General features: G+C 41.9%; 1 protein-coding gene across 3 annotated transcripts in view; it reads left to right on the forward strand.

The window, feature by feature from the left end:
• Positions 1-13,914, forward strand: part of FOXK1 (forkhead box K1) — a 57,915-nt gene extending 44,001 nt beyond the window's left edge. For 2 of the 3 annotated variants that reach the window (XM_049791772.1, XM_049791774.1), the window contains exons 8-9: positions 1,641-1,868; positions 4,165-13,914. In XM_049791772.1, coding sequence (XP_049647729.1) covers positions 1,641-1,868; positions 4,165-4,385 — 449 coding nt within the window. In that variant the 3' untranslated portion in view covers positions 4,386-13,914. The remainder of the gene's footprint in view (positions 1-1,640; positions 1,869-4,164) is intronic. The other variant, XM_049791773.1, reaches the window with a different exon arrangement.
• Positions 13,915-14,846: the final 932 nt, after the last annotated feature.

Genomic DNA, 14,846 nt, shown 5'->3' on the forward strand with positions numbered 1-14,846 from the left:
CAGCTGGATGTGCTATGGAAATGTGTGCTTTTTCTAGCCAAAAGATGTGGCCTGGGAAAGGCTGAAACTCTCTGCTTCAGGATGGCCCTGTAAATAAATGACTGAGCCCTTCTTTTCTGCAGGCCTGCATTCCTAGAGGAAAGCATGTGCTTCTGGAAGTGCAGGCAGTGCCCCATTAAAGCAATCTTCAAAAACCAGTTACAACAAAGGCCTGTCTTTTCCTAAGCTGGAAATTCCAGCCTTAGGGGATTTAGTGAGTTAAATGTTCTCTTGCTGTGATCTAGACAACACCTTGTCTGCTTGCCATTTCAGAAGGACTTAGTGCTACAAGATAGATGTGTGTTGTACCAGCAGCAAGACTAGTTACTGTGATTGCTTTTATGTGGGCAGTGGCGCAATGGTTCTTCTCCAAGGCAAAGAAATAAATTGCAAAGATCTCCCCCTACTGCAATAGCAGGACCACTGGCATTTTTAGTTCAGCGCTGGTTATCCTGCTTGAGTTTCACTTGCATTCTCTAGAGATTCCTGTCTGAATCCCATACATGTTCCTGAAGCGGTAACAGTTGCAGCTGCCTGTCTGTCACCTGCTGCCTTCTTTCATTCACCAGTTCTTGCTGTCACTTGTTTTTTCTCTACTTGTCCCTCTCTTATTCCCACTGATATCTTTTTCTAGTCTCTACCTTCCCTTTGTTTTTCCTGGTTGCTCCATTTCCCTTCCTAATCTCCCTGCTTTCCTTGCCTTTTCTCTCCCCACTTCTCATCAGCCTGCCAGCAGGTCTCAGCTCAATGCTTATGTCCCATCTAACTCCACTCTTGTCTACTAATGTTAAAATGGGAGAAGTCTTCTCTTCCTACAGGACTAATGAGTTTGTGCTTCCTGCCTGCCTTCTCTGCTTTGAGACCCACAGAGCCCCTGGAAGAGAAGAGTGGCTCTCCTTTCCTGCATGCCCAGCAGGAGGCTGTCCTGTATCTCTTGCATACCTGCTGAATTGACCCCTTACTTCTGGGAAGTGAGATAAGTGGTTGAGTGCTCTCAAACAGTTATCTCTATCCAGGAACTCGGCCCTCCTTTTAATTTTTTTTTTTTTTTCTCCTCCTCCCTCCTGGTTTCTGCCTATACTTCCATAGCTGGCAAAAGCTTGCAGTTGTGGGAAGACCTCCTTGTAAATCAACCGATGTGCAGGCCTGACAGCAAGCTGTTGCAGACTTTGGGCTCCAGGCATTGTTTAATATCTTAATGCCTTCTCCTGCTGTGTGGTATTGAGAATAAGGCCAATTTGGCTGTAATTACAAAGTAAGCTATGAGATTTGCAGTGACTGCTGGCACATTATAGCTGTGATATGGACAATAAGGGAGATGATGCCTCTTTAGGACAAAGGGTCAAGTTTATAATCTTGGTTTTTTGGGGGGGTGGGGCTGAGTGGCTTATGCTATAAGAAAAATGTTCTTAATATTGAGAGAGTATATGCACAATAGAGAACATTTTAGTGTTTTCAAATACTCATCCCTGACCTTCTGTGGTGCTGCGGTATTTCACCTCTGTAAGCCTGGGGTATGTATCACTGCTAAAATGTTAATGAGAATAAAGCTTGCTCCTAAGCCAGGGTAGTAAATGATTGTTGTCTGTTCTACTCTTAAGCAGGCATGGATGAAAAGCCAACAATTGCATTTGCCACAATACCTACAGCCAGCCGTGTTATTCAGACAGTCGCCAGTCAAATGGCACAGGGTGTTCCAGGACAGACAGTCACGATCCTTCAGCAGGCAGCTCCAGTGACCATTGGACAGCATCAGCTCCCTGTGCGGGCAGTCACTCAGAACGGGAAGCATGCCATCCCCACCAACAGCATCACTGGCAGCGCTTACGGTAGGCTTTGTTTCCATTGCTTTCTGGTTTTTTGATTGCTCTCTGAGCTTAGCAGTTAGGTTGTAAAGCCGTAAGGGTTTTCTCTTCTTAGTACATATCAAGTTATTCCATGTGTCCAGTTCAAAGGTATTCCAATTCTTCAGCTTCTGAGGCTGTGTATGTCAGTGGTAGATATCCTTCTGTCCACCTTTGTTCCCTTTCCCTAGTGGAAAAGTTTTGCTATCTAGCATTGCTTCTGAAAAGTCCAGTGTCTTTCCTTTGTCCTTGGCTGTGCATTTATTTCTACTTACACTCTCTACCTTTTGAGGGTTACTTGTTGAAAGCGTTAGTGATTCTTCTGTAGAGCCTGTTTTCATTTGTTTTCTTCTGACAAACAGGCTTTGCTTTCAGCATGCCAAATAATAAAATTTCCATGTTGCTTTTTAGATCTTGTGAAATATGACTCCATAGAGTATTAAGAAAATAACATGCTTTCCCATCTTCAGGTCTTAGAGCCTGAAAGAAGTAAGATCTATTCCATCAGGTGAATGAATGTAGGACTTTTTTTACATACAAGATGTGTTGTAGTTATCTGTCAAGCCTGATCTTTAAAATCCCATACTAGCTATGTCTTGGCAGCCTCCTCTTATTGTTTGCTCAGCACTTTAGGTTTTGTTCAGTTAAGGGCAATGACTGGGGATGGTAATATCCAGGTTTCTTACAGCCCTTTTAATGAGATGCTAAGCACCTCTGCTGTCCCAGGCTGGTGCTTATGGGGAGTTTGAAATGAAGGGCACTGGTGGGATTTTGATGGCTTTCATGAAGGTAGGAATGTTTCTACAGAATTTTCTGCCACATCTATTCTCAGTATCACCTGGCTTGCACTTGAATTGCAGGAATCTTACTGGGGCAATGAAAAAATGATAGTGATAAGGTTTTTATGCAACTAGGCTATTAAAATATTAAATAGATCAGATAGGTGGAGTTGCTGCTACCCAGCAGTAGTGTTTGTCTAATGTAGAATCAGACAGGTTTTTTTATTTAACACCTTTATGTTAAAATATTCTAATCTCACCGAAATTTTTCTAGCTCTCTCATCAAACTGGAAAGTATTCCAGTTGCCTCATGGGTTTTTGTAAGTGGTAGTGAATTTTCTGCTTCACAAAAGAGTCTGAGTCTCTTGACTCTTTGCCTGTATGAAGTTAACTTCTCTTCAGCTGCATGGTTTAGGTTCTCTTAAGTTGCTGAACTGTAATTGGTGACTTGCCCTCATCCTTACCCTATGGTTTTTCCTTCATCCTCTTGATACTCTACAGCCTCCTTCCCATGCCTTGGTAGAAGTTGCTGGGCTTTGAGGGCCTTTGTTCTGTTTGCTTTGTTTATTTATCCTAGGGCTCCTTTTTTGATGCACTTAGCAGTGAACACACCACTAATGTTCTGTCATTCCATCCTTTGCAAATCAGTCTGGAGGGCAGAGGATGTGCTGTCTCCTGAGTCCCCTTTAGCTGCCTCTCCGATTGATGCAGAGTCCAAAAGCTGCATGTGTTTTGTTTTCCAAGTAGTGTTGTGTGCCAAAGCCAGTGTGTAAGCACATTCTCTGTCTGGAACTAGGAATTGTAGACATTTTTACGGAGGGTTGCTACTTAAATCATCTTTTTTTCTCACCACTTTTATTAATGGGAGTGTGAGATCTTTTGTCAGTACTGGAATACAAGATTGGGAGCCAGAAATTCCTACGCTCTGATCCCAGTTCTGACAGGAACACATCTAGTTGTCTGGGATAAGCTCTCTCCTGCCCCTTTTAGAATTGAGATGTTAGTATACTCGATATTTGGATTCTAATCTAGTTTCCCAACAGACTGGCTGTTCTTCCTGTGCAAGCAGGGCTAAAGGGAGCCCTCTAAATTGAAGGCACAGGACACAGATGTCGTAGTTTGCAGGAAGTTCTGATTGTAGGTGGCCAGAAAACTTACCTCTCAAAGAGGACGCGTGTTGTAATTTTAACAGGGGATTGATCCTCTTCTTCTGGAGATGAATGCTTAGCTGGCAATGCCTTGTTTGACAACAGATAGGAAGAAGGAAGTTCTATGAAAGGGGTTATTACCAGTTTGTTAAACTTGCACAAAGCTGAGATACTGGGTGGAGAGGGAGAGGCAAGGCTAGCAAGCCTTTCAAAATGGACTTGAAAACAACACTTGAATATGTGCCAGCTATTGCATTTGACTGTGGTGTTTTGTTTTCTTGCGTTCTGGAATAGCAAACACTTGTGCTACTTTATCACATTAATTCTCTTTCTCTCTCTTGTCCTACTTCCCAGCTCTTACAAATCCATTGCAGCTTCTTGCAGCCCAGGCCAGCTCGTCCACTCCTGTTGTAGTCAGCCGGGTATGTGAGACAGGGACCGAAGAGACAGCAGCAGCCTCTTCCAGTGAGCCTGAAGTCAAAAGACCCCGGATAGAAGAGTCCAGCGGAGCAGTCCCAGCCCAAACTGGAGTCATCACGTCTACAATGCCACAAGGACAGGCAACCAGTGAATGAAGAACCGGTGGGAGGAGCTGGAGTGATGCGGGGCGGGCATGGGATGGCAGGAGCCCTAAAGCAGCTTTCAAAGAAAACAAATCACAACTGTAACAGCTCAAAACATAGCGGATAAAGAGCTCTTTTTAAAGTCAGGTTTTTAAATGGGAGGACAACAGCTGTTAGAATCACAAGGTGCCAAAAAGAATGGAAAACCCCTCCCAAGAACCCGTATCTGGAAGTCTGTTCTGTCTTTACCTATGGGATATTTTTTCCTTTCTGTTTTTTAAAAAAATATTCAAAAAAATACAGACAACTGATTGTATGACTGCTGGGATATTTTTAACTGTCTTTTCCCCTTTTGGCTCCAAGGGGATGGAATTTGCAGTTCAGCATCTAAAGGAATGTAACACAAATACAGTCTGCTCCCTGGAAAGAAAACTCCTCATTTTCTATGCCTTAATACTGTGCTTCTCAGAGCTTTGAACCATAGGACCATTTTTAAAAGGCCACCTAAGGCAATCAAATGCTGAAAGATGGGTGCAGTATCTCACAACAACATTAAAGAAACATGGTACCAAGCTTAAAGAAAAAGGCAAATGATTTTGTTTTTTAAAACAGAAAAATTCTGAATATGAACGAATGTTTATTTATGCGGGGATTCAGGAAGAAGAGTTACAGGGCTCAGCCACCTGGATTTCCAGATGCAATTTCTCTCCGTTCCCTCTGAGGGAGAATAAGATGACAGAGGAACTGTATTAATTTGGTTCCTGTAAAGATATTAAAAACAAAGGGGTTTGTACCTTCAATGATTTCTTACAATTATTCATCACTTGCTCTGGACACAGCCAAAGTATCTTGATGACTGAGGGTCACATGGGGAAGGGTGTCTCCAAAAGGTTCTGTGTGCATTTGATCACATCCTGTGCTGGAGCCACCAGGTTTTGTTCAAAATAGCACTGTAGGCGAAGACATTGCCACTGTCTCTGAACTTGAGAAAATACTGGTTGGTCTTCTGCACTAAAACAGTCTGCTTTCACCTCCTGCTGGTAGCATGGTCCTCAACTAGGTGGATGATGGTCAGGAGGCCAGGGCTGGGTAGGAGTCTGTCACTGACCCTCTGCCATGGCTAGCAGCAAAGCTCTTGCATTATTCTTCTGAGAGGGAATCTGGGAGCTGGGGTGAGAGGCAGCAGAGTTCATACAGTGTTTATTACAAATACTGTAAGGGTGTAAGAGACCAAGGTAAAACAGGCCTATTGTTGTCCATGTGGCAGAAATCACTGGATGTCTTAAACAGGTTTTTCCAAAAGGAGTTTGGAGGTTTCCTTTCATTACCTGGCTCCCTATCCCATCTCTCCTCCCTTGAGGACCATTTGGGTTGGCCAGTAGGAGGCTTTTACTCAAACTCTATTCCATGCTCTCTTCGTGTAGTACCAGTATGTCTTACAAGTAAAGCAGATTTGAGTCACTTCAGCCACGTGGAACAGTGGGTTCATGTGATGCCCTGTGACTGGCAAAGAAATCAACCGCTGCATAGCCTCCAGCTAACCCCTTTGGTTTTATGCCTTTTTGCAATCCCCTTGGCTAATGTGTCTTCTGGCAGCACAGCAGAGATCTTATAAATTAGAAAATGGCTTTGGTAATGGCAAAAGAGACTTAAGAGGGATGGGATATACCTTTAGGTTATCCCCCTATCTGTACTGATTTATTGTCATGTTGCTGTCTCGTACAGTCTGAAAATGCTATTGCAGAGCGGAGAGGCAAGCCCACTGCATAAACATGTTGCAAAAAGATTTCCCCAGTGTGCAGTAAATGATACTGTCAGTATGTCCACGGGGATTAGGGGGCAAGACACAACCGTTCAATGTCTGCTGGAATGTGAGGAGGGGGAGGAAATCCGCAAGGTAACAGCTGGCATCATTTGTTCCCTTCTAGGTTTCCTTTCTCTTTGCCAAATCCTATTCAATAGCCAAGTCCCACCGCTTGAACAAAACCCAGCCATGTTTTATTCTCAAGCCAATTGTTTTGTGAGAAATACTTCCGAAAGAAAAGAATTTCTTGATCTCGTGATCTGCAGCTACTCTCTGCAGTTAGAGGCACACAAAAATATTCAGGACAGTTCATTTATCTACAGCTAGGCTTTCATAATTTGGGTGTGTGCCTTTAGTGACAAGTTATTAGATTGGATTTTAGTACTTAGAAATGATTTTGTGAAGGAGGATTGTTACAGGCCACAAAGTAATTGAAGCAGGCCGGCTGCCAGCTGTCACTTTTCCTGCTAGGAAGGCTAGGTGTGGCATAGCGGAAAAGCACACAGATTAGCTCTGTTTTCTGTAGCCTTTTCAAAGCCAGAAATCAATATAATGGACTTCAAGGAAGAACGCACAAGTGAGAGTGCAGCATAGTTTATCTGTGATTAATCATTACTTTCAGATGACTGCTGGTTTAGATACAAGCACGCCTCAAACAGCCCTGAGGCTAGGGAGCTTTCCTGAAGCAGAGGAGCCTTTAGGTTTCCAGTACTTTGGGTGAGTCAGTGCAAGATGAGCAACCAACAGAATACTGTTCAGGATGTAAGGCTGCCAAAGTTTCATGGATTTTTCTTTACTGCTTCTTTACTCTTGGAAAGTCTAAACAACTAGGCCCTAAGCTTCTGTAAACTAGTCCGGCACCAAAGAAATACATCAGCTGAACAACAGTGTTTTCATACACCAGGTGCTGCTTTATAGATACCTCTTGAAAGTCCTTCCTCAGGTTGCAGGTATAGATCTGCCTCGTATGTATTTGGAACAGAATAACGCTTTCTCACTCTTCTGTTTGTGGCTCACAGTGCCTGCTGGTTAAAATTTGAGTTGAGGATAAGCAAATATCTTTGATCTGTTTACCCATTCTGCTTGAAGTGTCTGGAATTTGTTAGTTCATCCTATCAGAGGATTTTTGCTTTGTCTGCTGCATCTCCTTGCTACTGTAGGAAGCAGCCATGCCACTTGAAATTTTTTTTTTTTGTAGGTTTGCTTATACGTTGCCTATATCGTTGCCTGATACAAGGTAAAGTAACAGTCCTTACTAAATCCAGTTGAGAGCTGTGGAAAAAATGTAGTCCTTATCTGGAACACATGAAATGGTGACATCTTGTTTCAGGCCTCCAGATTAATTCTTTCAACACACTGCTCTGTCTGGAAGACAGCACCACTCTTTACATATCGTCCCTGATTCCCCAGGCTTTCAGTTTTGAGTATTGCAGAGGAATGAAAATTAATGTGAGGGTAGAATTAAGTCTTCAACTAGAAAGAAAATGTTTACCTTAATGGTTATACGCAGTACTCAGATTATTGTAAGTTAATCGTCTAACTTGTTTTTATTGTGTAAAAAGTTGCATCTCATGTCCTCAATTAATTATATTAACTGAGGGAGGTTTGAGGGGGAGAGGAGTAGGAGGCTTCACTGCGTCTTCTGCTGTCTGTATAACAAAGGTCAAGGCATGTTGAATATTTAACCTGCTATAACTTAGACTTTAAAACCGAGTTGGTAATGTGTGAATTCACTTTTCACCATTCCCTGTTGTTCTTTGGTTTTGTTGTGGGTTTTTTGTTGTTTTTTTTTTTTTTTTTTTACCTTGGGCAATGACAAAGACTAACTTTACTTTGATTGTGGTCAGTTTATAGCAATTTTTGCCTCCATTTGCAAAAGCTGAATGCAGTTGTTCTTGGTTCTATTGCATTGGAATTCCTTAGTTATTGTTTTGTCTTGACCTTGGCTCTTGTGATACAGGAAGCTTTTTACAGTGAGATCAATTTAATCTGATTTAGTGATAACACAACACAGTGCTGAGCACAAAATTGAAGTTCATGATTAGCTCATATATTCTTTTCAACTCCTTTTTCTTTCCATATTCCTCCCTCCCCCATACCATTAACACTGTCCCCTGTAGCATATCTAGTAATTTTTATCCACTGGCAGGAACAGCAGCTTTCGTTAAGCTCTGCCCAAGGACTCAAGGATGAAAATACCTGTGGGATACATGTTGTTCCAGAGCAGGTTGAGAGGTCAATTTGGTCACCCTGTATTTAATTTTCATGCTGTGTTTTAGACGTGTTACTCTTGGGCACAGCTCGTTCAGGAGTGTGTTTTCAGAGACATGTTAAAGCTTTGTAAGAGGTAAGAAATAGTTAAATAACAGCTGAAGCCTTTACAGTGCTTCTGCAATCAATGTCACAGTCTGGCTTCAGGTTTTGGGGGAGTAAACTTGGTTTGCATGTTTTAGACATCTGTCCTGTGTACTGACTTAGAACTATCATTCAGAGTTAACTTATGCATTTTTTCCCCTTTTTCAGTAGGGATGTGCCAGAAGTAAAATAAAAATTGAAGCACAGAAGGTCAGGGACCTGTATCTAAGCAATTGAGAGCGTCTGACCTGAGCTTTCATACAGTGTGGTGTGGGACACTTCTCACTGACCACTGGGGATGTTAAACTGGTGTTGGAGCTTTTCATCTCTGTTGACAAGAGGGTTTCCCAGTGAGGTATTTGGTATCACTCTGATGCATGCCAGCATGTAAATGTATGTCAAAACGTAGGGTGAAAGGAGAAATGTTTTCCTGCTCTACCTAGGTTTGGGGATCTTGGATGACAGGGATTTAATCCGGCAATAGTTCTGTACGTTTCCATAGAGGATCAAATGCTGTTTCTTCAAGCTTATTGCATCTAATGATTAAATTCCAACTGGTTGGTTGTTCCATCCTTGCTTCTGAGGTTTAAACTATGACTTATAAACTATAGTTTATGACTCTGATAAACAGAGATCACATAAAACTGCAGTATTAGGGAAGATCAGATGTCTTTTTGTTGTCTCTGCCTTTGGCCAGTTGTAGCTGTGTAGAAATATAGAATAACTTGGGTTTGGTAGAAACCTTTGGAGGTCTCTGCTGTAAGTTCCTGTTGAGAGCAGGTCCAGCTAGATCACGTTGCTGTGACGTTGTCCAGCTGAGGTTTGAATGTCTCCAGAGATAGAGGTTCCATGACTCTCGTCCATGTTCTACTCTGACCACCCATGAGGTAAAAACTTTTTCTTGGCTATTTGAGAAGAATTTCCCATGCAGCTGCATGTGTTCTCTGTCTCTTGTCCTATCACATTGCACCTCTGAGAAGAGCCTATCTCTGCCTCCTCTGCATCTTCCAAATAGGTAGTTGAAGACACCAGTAAGGTTTTCCCCATTTGCTTCCTTTTCTTAAGGCTGAACCAACCTGGTTGTCTCGGTCTTTCTTACTTACATTACATGCTCAAGCCCCACCCCGGGCAGCAGGTTGAATAGCTGCAGAAGGTCCCTGTCTGTCTTGTACTGGGGAGCCCAAAACTAGGCACAGTACTACACATCTGACCTGAGAAATGCTAGATGGAGTAGAAGAAGAATCACTTGCCTCGGCCTGCTAGCTACACTTTTGCAAGTACAGCCCAGTACCTCTTTGGTCTGTTGCTGGAAGACGAGTGTAAGAAACAAGAGTTGCAGAGTGAACTGGAAATACTCTGGATTGCATTTGTACATATGCAACCATCTTGTCCCTCTCTTCCAAGGAAGAGTGCCAGCTTGGGTCTTGGAGCTTTTTGAACAGGAGGCAGCACTGAAGGATCCTGATCACTTTTAAAAATACCTGTGCTTTACCTTATCAAATGATAGTTTCAATCCAATGTGGGACTTGCCTTGAGTTTCTATGCTGATGCAAAATCTTCCAGGTTTTTCAGTCCTGCTGCTAATAAGTTGGACTAGGGCATTAAGAATGAACCTCTAAAGGAACATGAGTAGCTTCATAATTTTGCCCTTGCTGCACACTGAGCTTTTGAGTTTGCAGATGCCATCCTGCAGCAAATGATTTGTCTTCCCTTGCCAGCCAGTCTCTCGGGCAGCTCCTGTTTCTGCTCCCCATCACAGTTTTTCCCCTCTATTTGTAGTTGGTTGTTTCAACTCCAGAGTCCTTTAATCCAGCTCCTAATTTAATGCCATTGCTTGAAGGTCTGCATCTGGTGTGTTAGGTCGCAGTTATACAACAGATTGTTCAGTCATGTAACTTTTTGTTTCCTTCTGGGTGAAAAATTATGCCAAAGCTGCTACTACTATAGCATACACTACTGTCATAAAGTGTAGCTTACAATGGAGCCAGCTGTGCTGCAGAAAACAGTTACACTACAAGGTCATCTGGATTGCTGGAACTGATGGGATTGGGAAGTAATACCTTCTTGCATTTTGATCTGCGCCTAATAAAAATGTAGCTGTGACTTCATGTTGGAGCCCCTCTCTCTGGCTGCCTAGCGGCTATTTGGCTGTGATGAGTTAGATCAGCATCTCTCTCTGCTAGGTGGGTTATTTACAGGACAACGCCTGTGTTTGTGTACACGTGTGTGGATATGTGCATATATAATAATAAGCAGTGGAAAATATCTAGCTGTGATGGTGGGCTTTCTCTGTTAGGATGTCTTTCATAGGGCAGTAATATAGCAGTGAGCATTTTACTTCGGCCTGAGCAAGACATGTTGAAAAATACTTGGTTTTGTTGGAGCACTATATTTAAATTCCAAATTTTTAATCAACTTTTAACCTTTGTATTTATATGTTCAGAAAATTCTTTTGATACCTTTTCAATTTACCAACACTGAATTAAAATCCTTCAGAATGTATGGCTGGTCCTCTCCTTACGTGTCACTTTAAGTTTCAGAGCCTGAGGGTAGTTGTGCCAAGTCTACCCCTTCGCTCTCAAGATAGAAAAAAAAAAAATTGACAATTCATGGGTGGCAGCTAAGGAAGAAACCCTTTAAATATTTTTTTCAGAGAATATTAAATTAGATCTGTGTAAACGTAAAATTTATATTTATTAATGTGTGTGTGGGTGAGTGTGTGTGTGTGTCAATATAGATATATAAATGGTCCATGACTATTTCTTTCTCTTAAATGGTACTTTACACAGACTTTTATACAGTATGTTGGTAAATTCCTGCACCAGGCACTGATTCTAGAAGAATGATGTACCTATTTTTGTAACAAATGTGAGCAGCTGGTAGAAGCAGCTTTACTTCAGTGATTGCTTTCATTCCTCTTGCAGAGCAGAAGAGATGACTTGGTACTTGCATCTTCCTTGTGTAGGAGCCTTGCTTCTGGCTTTGTCATGCTTTTAGGAACCCCGGTCCTTGCTGCTTTTTTGGCAAAAAAAAAAAAAAAAAAAAAAATCCCCCAAATGGCACTAATGAAAGCTGGAATCATTTCTTGTCTCGAAGTATCTTTAGATGAGGTATTGGGGAGTTCTTTACAGATTCTGCTTTGTAAGTAATGGGACCTTATTTCTAACAGAGGAAATTAATGGGAGGGTCCATGAGGGTGCTGTAAGGTTGAGGAATTCCTCCCTGTCTGTCAGGTGGCCAAGCTAACACTGAGGCACTATGAAATAGTTTCTCTTCCTCTGTGGTGAGATTTTTCTCCCTTTACGATGCTTCTAATTTTTCATGGGACATGAGGTGTGTGTGTATATCCCCTTAAAAACAAATGCATGAGAGTTATTCTAGTGTTCCCATTCACAGGGAGTAAATTTTACCTAATTGGCCAAATTTCAGTCATGTTTTAACTCCACAAGGATCACTAAATTCACAGAAGTGTGTGGTTTGACCTACTTGGGCCTTTTGAGAATTATTCTTAAAAGCAGGTGAGATACTTGGCTTACTAATCCTAATTGCTCTTCCAGAAATAGAAATTCCTTTCTCTGTAAGGACCTTGAGTGAACACTTCACCACAGTGCTTACTGTCTGGTGATCGGGCTTTGATACTTACGGGAGGACAGGATTGTTGGTAAGAATAGTAACCAGAATAGGAGCAGTGAAAGGAAACAGCTTTCCTCCTCAGCAGAAAACAGCCCATGTGAAAACCAGACTTCCCCTAGTATTTGGTTACTGCTTAGTGTCTGCCACTGAGTTAAGCAATGCACCTTTGCTGTGATTTAGACCTTTCAGCCCTGCTTGTACACCACCTCGGTTTCACTTAAAGCAGTCTGAAACGGAGCCTTCCTTAAAGCGGAACAGCAGCATTGAGGAGAAATGTCTGTTTGCTGAAGACAAATGAGATTTAAATGGAGCAGAAAAAGCGAGATTTCCTTCTGTTTCACTGCCTTGCTGCTAAAAGTCTGGTGCAGAGCATCCTAATGTTCTGCTGATTTATATGCCACTCTTTGGAGGTGGACGGGCTGCTAAGTAGGCAAGTTGGCTCTGTAGCAAATTAATTACTGTAAACCTAAACTGGCTTTATCTCTCTCTCCCCCCCACCCCTGCCAAATGGGCTTGAAGTAGAAGGAATTGGAGTATTGTTTGTAAGATCTTCTTGCTTTAATGGGAAAGAACATGGAGTGCGGGGGCAGGGGGGGGAACCACACCAAAAATAAAAAAACTAATTCAAATATACTGCTACAGAAAATGGAATGGCTTTAAAATACAAAAATCTTACAAGACTGTATATTGTCTTGGGTTCTGGACATGCCATTTGTACTGCACTGAGACTGGCCTTGTCCAGCCTGCCAGCCAGCCTCTGTGTAGCCAAAAAGAGCATTTAAGAGTCTGTAGCTATCCAAAGGACTGTTATCCAAAGGACTGTTAAAAGCTGTTCAGAGATAAATGAGATGTATGTGAACAATGGATGGTAAAGCTGGAAATTCAGATCCAACTCTGAATATTTACTTTAAAAAAAAAAAAAAAATCGGAATCTCCCCCCTGTTCTGCAGATCTACATTCCCACTGAGTCCTTAGGGGAAAGCTGCAGTGAGACAAGGACCTGAAATACTTCACTGGCTTGACAGAAGTGTTTTGCGATGGAGATCTGGGGGAGCCTTACCCCTTTCACCTAGATTTGGCACTTAATTTAAAGATGGGAACGGATGGGGTAACTAAAGCCGTGCTTGCATTTCAGTTCCTGGTGTTGCCTGTACAAGACACCTCCAGCCAGATGTTTTGGGGTTTGTGGGGGTTTTTTTTACAGCTGATATCAAAAGTATTTTTTGTGACTTGTTTTTGTTATTAGTGCTTTTTAAAAAGCAGGTGTGTATCCCAAGGGGGAAGAAAGCTCCATCTGGGGCAATGGATGTGAAGTTCATCTTTATCTGGCCATGTTGCAGCACTGCTCCTGTGAGATGCTTAACTGCACAGGCAGACTGTGGCACCCACGAGGGGTGGGAGAGTGTCCTGGTCGTGCTGAGGAGGCTGCTGCTCACCAGGGGAGACGGCAAATACGAGCATCCGAGGAGCAGGACCTGCATTTCCACATCAAATGGGATACAGTGGTTTGGGGTTTTTTTTTAATATGGAGCCATACATTTTTTAAGTAATTTGAGATCTGAATGTGATTTCTAATGTATCAAGAACGTTAATATTTTAAAGCTATAACAAAGTTTTAAATTTCTACTATTTTTTTTTTCATTTATTTTAACTGTTCTGTTCTGTTACCTTAATTTGATGTATGTGGTTGGGGAATGTTGCTTCTCCTCTTAGCATTTGTTTCTATAACCAGAAATAAAATTATATATGAAAGAGAAAATTCCCTGAAATTGCTTGCTGCTTTTGAGTGACAGACTTGCATCCTTCCAGTGTAGTATCGTAGGGGAGTTAAGATTCCTGCAGCAGTTTGTCTTGTACAGTCTACCCCTTTTCACAATGTGAGGGGACAGAGTGGTTTAGTTTTTTCCTTTTATTATTTTCACTAGATGCTGTAGGAGGGATGTATATGTCTGGACACGTTGCACTGTTTTAGAGTTAACAGATACCCTACTTCTGATCCTGTGTCAATTATTTGGGAAGCTGTTAACTCACAGCAGAGTGAACATCTGTATGTGTGTGTGTTTGACAGCTGTAATGTTTCCCATGGGGATTATAAACATTCCTCCAGCTCTAGCTTTCATTTTGTCATGAAGTGAAACATTGTTATTTTGAAAGATAAACTAACAAAAATTACTAACAGTGTATTTCCTTGTAACTTATAATAATTGTTTCATTTAAGCATATGAGGTCAGACAATAGTTCTTTTCCACCTACCTTATAGTTAAGCTTTTCCTCCCTCCTAACGGAGCTACAGTTTAAGTTCAGGTTTTATTTCGACTAAAAGTCATTCTGAGCTTCAAAATTGAATAGGAATGTATTTTAAGACCTCAGCTGACATAAAGTAGCTGTATTTGACTAATGTTTGGTTTGGTTTTTGTTTTTGTTTGTAAATAAGTTGTGCACAGTGTAGTGAAGATACTCAGCCAGAGCCAGTTTTGGGTACATTTTAAAATTTTTATTATCTTTGTGCTCCCCACATGCATCAGGGATGTTTTCTGACACAGCCGGCTGAGAAGGTGTGCAGGGAAAAATAGGAATGCTCACGCCTGCCTGCCTCTGCATGTCAGCCTGGTGCCTGCAGTAGCTCTGGCTGTTAATGGCTGGGGTGATGGATGCTGCAGCATCTTTGGAGGAGCAGAAGG

The sequence above is a fragment of the Accipiter gentilis genome, chromosome 33, assembly GCF_929443795.1.
Source record: "Accipiter gentilis chromosome 33, bAccGen1.1, whole genome shotgun sequence".
In the NCBI taxonomy this organism is placed as follows: Eukaryota; Metazoa; Chordata; class Aves; order Accipitriformes; family Accipitridae; genus Astur; species Astur gentilis.